Source organism: Toxotes jaculatrix, chromosome 10, assembly GCF_017976425.1.
Source record: "Toxotes jaculatrix isolate fToxJac2 chromosome 10, fToxJac2.pri, whole genome shotgun sequence".
NCBI classification, from domain to species: domain Eukaryota; kingdom Metazoa; phylum Chordata; class Actinopteri; family Toxotidae; genus Toxotes; species Toxotes jaculatrix.
This window is the reverse complement of record NC_054403.1, coordinates 15,962,014-15,970,325: the sequence shown is the minus strand read 5'-3', so window position 1 is coordinate 15,970,325 and position 8,312 is coordinate 15,962,014. Positions and strand designations below refer to the sequence as shown.

General features: G+C 40.7%; 2 protein-coding genes across 2 annotated transcripts; both read right to left on the bottom strand.

The window, feature by feature from the left end:
* Positions 1-910: 910 nt before the first annotated feature.
* On the bottom strand, positions 911-4,078 carry ran (RAN, member RAS oncogene family). The gene is made up of 7 exons (XM_041047985.1): positions 3,981-4,078; positions 2,997-3,054; positions 2,776-2,860; positions 2,049-2,174; positions 1,751-1,938; positions 1,450-1,620; positions 911-1,286 (listed from the first exon to the last, which is right to left on the bottom strand). Exons 2-7 carry the CDS (start codon positions 3,027-3,029, stop codon positions 1,242-1,244), a joined length of 648 nt encoding a protein of 215 aa, XP_040903919.1. The 5' UTR covers positions 3,030-3,054; positions 3,981-4,078; the 3' UTR covers positions 911-1,241.
* Positions 4,079-4,318: 240 nt separating this feature from the next.
* ndufs8b (NADH:ubiquinone oxidoreductase core subunit S8b) lies at positions 4,319-8,174 on the bottom strand. The gene is made up of 7 exons (XM_041047986.1): positions 8,054-8,174; positions 7,066-7,120; positions 6,905-6,970; positions 6,697-6,786; positions 6,272-6,444; positions 5,230-5,358; positions 4,319-5,081 (listed from the first exon to the last, which is right to left on the bottom strand). The coding sequence occupies exons 2-7, from the start codon at positions 7,118-7,120 to the stop codon at positions 4,950-4,952; spliced, it is 645 nt and encodes a 214-aa protein (XP_040903920.1). The 5' UTR covers positions 8,054-8,174; the 3' UTR covers positions 4,319-4,949.
* Positions 8,175-8,312: the final 138 nt, after the last annotated feature.

Here is an 8,312-nt window from a genome sequence, read left to right as displayed (position 1 = left end):
CCAGTTAGGGGCCCCATTGAATCCCCACCCCCATCACCCTCCTGCTGTGTATTGTGTCTACCCTCTCTTCTCCGAGTTTCTATTAGTTATAGTGGAATACAGCAGACTACATACAGCACCTTTATTATATGCTCACAAACCCAACCAGTATTCCTTTACGGAAACACCTGAACCCAAGGTTTTTGGGTAGTTGCTTCATGACAACAGGCACAAAACAGGGCAACATCACCTACTAATGAGGGACATGCCTTAGTCAATGTACTAAAATGCAAAAATTCCTAAATCACCTGCAATTTCTCAAAGTACCAAAACCCAATGACATGAAGTCAACACTTGAGGCTTCAGGGCAATTGCCCAGTTAATAATCCAGCCCTGATCCAAAAACATATGCTTTGATCTTCTTTGAATATAAATGGTCAGTCACATGCTGACTTTTGTGTACTTGTTAAACAAGCAGTTCACCCAAATAACTTTGTACATACAGAGTTATGGTTTTATTTGCTCATGTTTTTAAATGTCCACCTTAGCCCCAAAACAATGTAGGTGAAGTCATTTTTCTGATTAGGCCATATGCTGGCATACACATTTATCCCACAGAGTATATCATAGCGTATTTCTTTAATATGCAGTTGTTAGGCTTTTGATAAAATAAATTCTACTGTATGGCAACAAGCTTAAATGTTACACAGGTGTAAGTACACTTAATGATGAATTGGCTGTTTCAGTGATGGTACACTGTTACATAGTCATGGCTTACTGGGACACTTAAATAGAACAGAGCCCTCAATGTTACGAATAACACCTGTGTCTTTCCTACTATGATAAGTCAAAATGTCTTCTAGAGGTCTAGAGATGCTTCTATCAACTCACTGTCCCTTTGACATTGCGGAAATTAAAACAAGACATGTTATATTGAGAATGTTTTTATTCAAAGTTTACTCCCCTTAGTGCTTCCAGTACACCGTACAACAGCATTATGTGAGCTGGGTAAGTGCAGTGGAGGGTGCTCGACGATGAAGAGTAGCACGTTGCCATGCCAACGACAACACTAGGGTGGGGTGCGTCTTATACAGTGAAATTAGAACCACAACTTTTCCACCAAGTTTTTTTTTCTTAGTTTTAAAACAAACAAAAAACTTCAAAAATAAAAAATCTGAAAAGGGATTTTACAGTAAAGGGGGCAAGACTCCAACAACTTCCTGTCCACGGTTGGGAGGGAGAGGGAAAATTTAGGGAACAGGTTAGAGGTCATCTTCTTCATCTGGGAGTGCTGTTTGTGATGCAACCTGGAGAGTGGAAGACAAGGGAAATTGTTTCATGTTCTCAGTGTGCCTTGGTGCCCTGCTAGGTTTGGTTTTGTGTACTTAGTTCAGGCAAAGAAGCTACCGCACTGGAATTTACAACTTAAAATCACTTAAAGAGACATTGTGCCTGTATGGTCATACTCACTTGAAGTTCTTCCTCGTACTTAGCGGCAAGGGTTGGGTCCATCTGGACCTCTGGGGGAGCAAGGGCAGGCATTGCCACAAATTCCAGGTTGGGATCACCGATCAACTTCCTTGCTAGCCACAGGAAAGGCTTCTCAAAATTGTAGTTACTCTTGGCAGAAATGTCGTAGTACTGGTGGCAGAGCAGTGTATGTTGGTTAGACATTATCTTTCAGACCAAACCAGTGCTTTTTGTAATTCACATGTGACCTATGTCAACATTACAGTGGATGCATATTGCTGAATTTGTGAGCAGTTATTACCTGCAGGTTCTTCTTGCGGTGAAACACAATGCTCTTGGCCTTGACTTTCCTGTCTTTGATGTCCACCTTGTTGCCGCAAAGGACGATGGGAATGTTCTCACAGACACGGACCAGGTCACGATGCCAGTTGGGCACGTTCTTATAGGTGACTCGAGAGGTGACGTCAAACATGATGATAGCACACTGAGCTGTGGAGATAACAGATGTTTTAACAGAAATTCCAAGTAGGGAGGGGGGGGGGGTGTTACATTTCAATGTATAGTGACTGAACAATATGTTAAAGATTGTGAAAAAGCACCTTGAATGTAGTAACCATCTCTCAGGCCACCAAACTTCTCCTGACCAGCTGTGTCCCACACATTGTACTTGATGGCTCCTCTGTTAGTGTGGAACATCAGCGGGTGCACCTCTACTCCCAGAGTAGCTAGAATTACAAGCAAAGAAAAGATTTGTAAGAGCAAGCAAGGTAAAAGATATGGCGAAAACTCTAACAAGGAAAAAAGTCAAATAAAGGTAAAACAATTGGACAGGATTAATATAATAAAAAATCAATAGGTACAAATATACACAACCAAAGCACAATCTGCTGCAGCTGCATAATACAGATTATCAGAATAACAATCAAGTGCAATAGAAATAAAAAACAGAATCAAACTTGGACATTGCAATAATAGTCCAACTCAGTCTTGTTTAAAACATAAAAAACAATCTTGATATGGATTTGTTTCTTATTCATTTGCGACCACGTTACATGCTAAGCAGGACATTCTGCAGTACAGAAATGACGCTGCCAGTGCTCTCTGGTGGACAAACCACGCAATGGTGACACTTTCCAAATTAACTCAAAAACCTAGTTTTGTATTTCTGTACTGTAATTTGATGCCACTCACACTAATACCAATATATCTGAGCCCAAAGTTTTGGCTCAACTCTACCATGATCACTAAACATCACAGTAGAACTACTTCTACCTCTTCCATCAATTTCTTGTAATACACTGACACGCTGTTCAAAAAGGTACTCACCAACATATTTCTTCTCAAACTCTCCTGTGATGTGCCTCTTCACAAAAGTCGTTTTCCCGGTGCCTCCATCTCCTACTAACACCAACTATTAAGACAGAACAGTTAGTTTAGACTGGTTGGTACTGGTTCAGCACAGCTGGCGTAAATAGCACAAATATCAGCCTCTTCACCTACAATAAAGATAAAAAACACTTAAATCGTATCATATATGAAACAATTACCTTGAACACCGCCACCGGTACACACTGTGCCATTGAGTCCGCCGTGGTTGCGATTTTTCTGAGTCAAACAAAACAAGGCGGGATGGTTAGCACGTTTTTCACCCTCCTGGCTGCTAAGTTAGACAGCTAGCAGTTACGTTAAGCTAGCGGTATTAGCAACTACATAGTTTGATATTAAAATCAGATAAGTCAAGTATGGAGCAATAGCCACGGTTTGTTAGTTATGTCGACGCTCTAAATGTTTTACTTTACAGACAGCAGTTTTACTCCCCAGTCTGTTACCTAGCGATAGCCAGTTCTAGCATTTTCTATCCGAGCTAACGTCCCGAGACATTAGCACGTAACGTTGCCACTGTGTTAACGTCTGAATATGTAATGATAAAACAAATACTAAAAAGGGCTCCATGGTTAATTTGAGTTAAAGTACACCTAGCTCGTTCCTGAACCCGTATTTCAACGCCAGCGGTTGCTAGCTAGCTAGCTAACAAGCTAACTAACGTTAGTTTGAGTGCGCCATACGAAGCGCGACCGCACTTTTTCTTGTTCGACTGGAACAATCAGACCGGGAGACCGTCTAAAATGTTCCACGCTGCAGCCGACTTCAACGAGGACCAAACTTCACACACCCAACTGACTCCAGGCACTCAAGTTTGGGTTTGTCAGTAACAATAAACGTACTTCATTAGAGAAATAAAGCGGGTCTTAAGAACAAAGCAGTGGGATGATGCAGAGCTGTGCTAACCTATTAGCCAGCACGGCATGAAAGCCATTCTTTTCCCCGTGCTAACGGCTAAGTTAGCTGCGAGTTAGCACAAGAAAAATCAATGGCCTAGTCTGGCTGCTCCTTCTTCACGTGGCTACACATACTGCGCAAAACGGACCCAAAGAACACTGTCAAGTTTGTCGTTGTTTTAACTGACTTCCCCGATAAACAGAAACTTAAAATCTGGGATGCCCCGCAATGAGAAAAGAATATAGACTCACCGGTGCTACTGCGAAGAGAGGAAAGAGTAAATGGCTGCGTTCGCGGGAGATTCAGCGTGGACTATGAGTCAGTTTCCGCCCTTATCATGTGACCCCGCAGCGGTTGAAAAAAAAAATGCGTTTGAGTTTTAGCGCAAGTAACGTGGAATTTAGAGCATGAGTCAGCATGTGTCAATCCCAAAAACAACACCAGTTTCTACAAAATATACAGAAATCTAGTCCCCGTCACATCCGTTTTATAGCTCATTAAGTATAGCTTAACATATATTTATAGATGTCGATATTACACACAAAAGGAATACAATGCTCATCACAAGTTCCCTGTTTGTTACCAACAAACCAAATATATTTGCTATCACATTAAACAGAGAAAAGAAATAAGTCTTAATGTATGAAACATTGAATTTGGATTGATTGTGTTCTCTGTGAAAATTTACAAATAATAGTGAAACATAATCATTTAAAAAAATCCACTGTTTTCACTTGTTCTGTTTGACCAACAATCCAAAACTGTCAAATAGCAAAATTATTGACAATTACAATTCTGTCAATTGACTAATTCTTTCAGCACAGGTTTTAATACAACAGGTGAATAAACAGTTTTAAAACGTGATTTATTTCACTTTCTTAAATAGCATCAGCAACATTACATAAATATACTCTTTCAGAAATGTCCTGCCTATTAAATCAAGGTACATTTTTAAAGTGCAGCAGAAAGTAGTCTATCACAGACATGTGCATAAGTTACATGGGTCACAGATTGTAAAATCAACATCATAATTCATCTTTAAAACACAAGACATGAATTGTGCGTTTATATTTTTTCTCAGTTCTGACAGCAGAATCTGAGGCTGCAAGGCTTCACTGCTCATGTGCAACTGCTTGGTATATCTGTAAATCTACAAGTAATCTCTTTACTTGTGTGACATACTGTATCTTTGGGGTCAGTGTACAGCTATGACAGTCAGCCTATCTGTACAGGTAGTCTGCCTGTATGTTGGCTGCTATCTCAGCCTCCCATCGGTCCCCATTGTTGAGCAGCTTCTCTTTGTTGTACAGCAGCTCCTCATGGGTTTCTGTGGAGAACTCAAAGTTTGGACCCTGGGGGAGAGATTGACAAAAAAATAGAAATTAAAGTCTCACAAATCTGATCAGTCAATATTTGAGGCAGAAATACAGTTTTAGTCTGCCAATAGCTACTTTGGTTCAGCTCCATACAATCTTCTATTCAGTCTGAGCTTATTCTTACCTCCACAATGGCATCAACAGGACAAGCTTCCTGGCAGAAGCCACAGTAGATACACTTGGTCATATCAATGTCATAGCGTGTGGTTCTCCTGCTGCCATCAGCCCGAGTCTCAGCTTCGATGGTAATGGCCTGGGTTCAATATGGGGAGGGAAGTGAAGAGAAACAACCAGAGTCACATAGGACAGACAGGGTTTTCAACAGTGATTTACTCACAGCCTTGGCAGCAGGTGTTGTGAGATTAATTGAGTGCAGGACTGGGATGAATTTACTAGTCTGTCACACGAAATCATGGCATTAATAGAATATATGATGTACTGCAGGTATGGTGTGAACAGCATTAGCAGCATAAATGTTGCCACACTCTTTAGTAGATAAATAGATTAATACATAGACTGGACACTATTTTGATCAATGCAAAAACCCAAGTCTGTATTAGAAGAAGTACAAAGTTAGAAAGAGACAACGAAAGAGTCATGATCCAAGATGAACAGCATGCTATATATATATATATATATATATATATATATATATATATATATATATATATATATATATATATATATATATATGTGATGAATGCTCACTGTTTTTTCTTCTCTACCAATTTTCATGCAAAAACTATCCAAATATATTAAAGAAGATTGAGTTAAGATAATCTTCCTCTTAGATTTGATGTTTACAAGCATCACATATCTGTTGTGTTTGCTGCCTCCAGAGGACAGTGAGGACTTTTCAGAATATGGAGTCAAAAATGAAGAGAGGAAACTCTAAAGAGCTGTTGATAACGAATATAGTCCCTGTAAAAAAAGTGTGTACACTGTAAATTGTATTTCTATGTAATGACTTCTGCCTGTTCTTTACTATTCAAAATAAACAAAGATAAATTATTGGATTTATTTTGAAAAATAAAAACCAGAAAGAACAAGCTGTCTCTAGTCTCTATACTTCGTGACACCTGATTTAGAAGGGTGCTATATAAATAAACTTTACTGTAATATGGCTCTGTTGTTCTAGCGGGAACTGAGTGTGTGTCTGTGTTCACCTGAGCAGGGCAGATGGCCTCACACAGCTTGCAAGCAATGCAGCGCTCCTCTCCATTAGGATAGCGGCGGAGAGCGTGTTCTCCACGGAAGCGGGGCGACAGAGGTCCCTTCTCAAATGGGTAGTTGATGGTAGCAGGCTCACGGAACAAGTAACTCATGGTCATTGCCAAACCTGGAGGGAGGAGAATCAATGAGAGTCATGACTCATGTACAGACTCATACAGCTGGTTTTAGTCTGTGTTTTTCTTGTGAAATTGATATTAAGTTTTAAAAGGCCCGCTCAGGGAGTGTCACCCACTGAGAGAGGTGTGGTTCTTCTATGTGTTCTTCATACTTTTTGGAGATCTATAGACTATCACTGGGCTTATACTTTAATCCAATACACGACTTAGGGTATCTGTACAGAAATCACAGTATGTCCAACCTCTAAAAAGTTCAGTCCAAAGGAGGGTTGTGGCAGCCCGGTCAGTGATGGACCTCAGGTCTGTCGGCAGCTCCTGCGCATTCACATACTCTGCAAGCAGAGAAGGAAACAAGAGCGTATGATTAGATCACCCCAAACAATGGCCTTATGTTTTCTCTCTGCTGAGAATGACATATATGAACAGCTCTGGGTTTGTAGCAGTACTTACTATAGCCCTCTCTCTGCACGCTGAGACTAAATGGGCGCACAACACCAGGGCCATATCCAAATGTGCCTGGAGATACATACAAATGTGATGTGATGTGACGATGCCTCATTTTGTGCCATACATAGATATTATTTTCTCAATGACACCTGCTCCAGTTGTACCTTTCTTTGAGTAGCACTGGAGGAGACGCAGACTCAGTGCAGTGGCGTTGGACATCTGAGCAGAGGAGACAGTGAGACAGCAAATTGAAGTAGTTGAGACACACCAGAGGAACTAAAACGCGCACAGCAGATAGGGGAAATTTCCATTGTTGCAACTCAGAAAAAAATCTTCACTGAGGACAAGGGAGGGAGGAACTGAGGGAGGGAGACTAGCAGCCGGCTGAGCACAGCCATCCTGTAATCTAGCGCCCCAAATCCCTGATATTACGTCAGTGGTTTGCCACGTTCAGGGCATTCCAGCAGAATGGGAAAATAGAACTCAAGTCCAGTTGAAGCGATTATGGCGGGGGGGGGGGGGGGGGTCACAGTGTAATTTCCCAAGATTGTTTGCCACATAACCAGGCCAGCAGTCACTATTTCACTTTTACTATAAATATAAACCTGGCCTGAGGCTGCTATTTCCATTGTGCTAAATATGTCAATCGTTTCATAACAAGTGAAACCAAACATAATCACACTGTAGCACAAATAGCTTGTTTAAAGTAGCTGACGTATTAGTGGTAATATAGTGGTGTACTGTTGACGATAGCGGTTTTGCAAACGGCTTGAATCCTTGTCTTTCCAGATAGGTTGCACGCATGCTCGTTCACGATAGACATGAACGCGTCATTACAAATTAAATAACCGTTAGCAAAATGTGGCTCCTCGGTCAGCGACGTTACTACACAGTTTTATTCAAAAATGTTTTTTTATTTGGTTATTCACTTAAAGTTATTCAGATAATACATGTTATTCATACCGATGTGTATCTCCGGACTTGATTATAAACTACAATTAGGTCACTCATCAACTTAAATGATAGAAGACCCAGTTAATTTAGGCTACGTGTGGCAGCTCAATGAACTCAATATGGTTCTTATGCTCCAAGACAAAAATAATCGATGACAGCAACCAGCTCGTCATTATAATATACTTCGCCCACACTTACCTCTGACAAGTTTTTGGTGAGCAGCAACAAACAGTGGTCCCTGAACTGCGCAGTTGTATTTATGCTGCATTCAGGTGCTCCTCGTTAATTTCAAATTCTAAGTGAGGATGTACCAAAACAAATGCACTCGTGGAGATATTTTCCATTTAATTTAAATTGCCCTCGGAAGCGTATAATTGCAGTATTTCTTACAGCAAGCAAAAGCAACATAAACATTGCTCAAACCCAAACAAGAGGAAGCACTTTAAAGGACGCACTC

What these genes read in the sequence shown, in the direction of transcription:
- ndufs8b (XM_041047986.1), bottom strand. Translation starts at nt 7,120, where the DNA reads ATGTCCAACGCCACTGCACTGAGTCTGCGTCTCCTCCAGTGCTACTCA. An exon ending in TTGGACTGAACTTTTTAGAG is followed by an intron (nt 6,445 to 6,696) that starts GTTGGACATACT and finishes TCCTCCCTCCAG; the next exon opens with GTTTGGCAATGACCATGAGT. An exon ending in CTGTTGATGCCATTGTGGAG is followed by an intron (nt 5,082 to 5,229) that starts GTAAGAATAAGC and finishes TCTCTCCCCCAG; the next exon opens with GGTCCAAACTTTGAGTTCTC.
- ran (XM_041047985.1), bottom strand. Translation starts at nt 3,029, where the DNA reads ATGGCACAGTGTGTACCGGTGGCGGTGTTCAAG. An exon ending in AGATGGTTACTACATTCAAG is followed by an intron (nt 1,939 to 2,048) that starts GTGCTTTTTCAC and finishes TTATCTCCACAG; the next exon opens with CTCAGTGTGCTATCATCATG. An exon ending in AGTACGAGGAAGAACTTCAA is followed by an intron (nt 1,287 to 1,449) that starts GTGAGTATGACC and finishes TCCACTCTCCAG; the next exon opens with GTTGCATCACAAACAGCACT.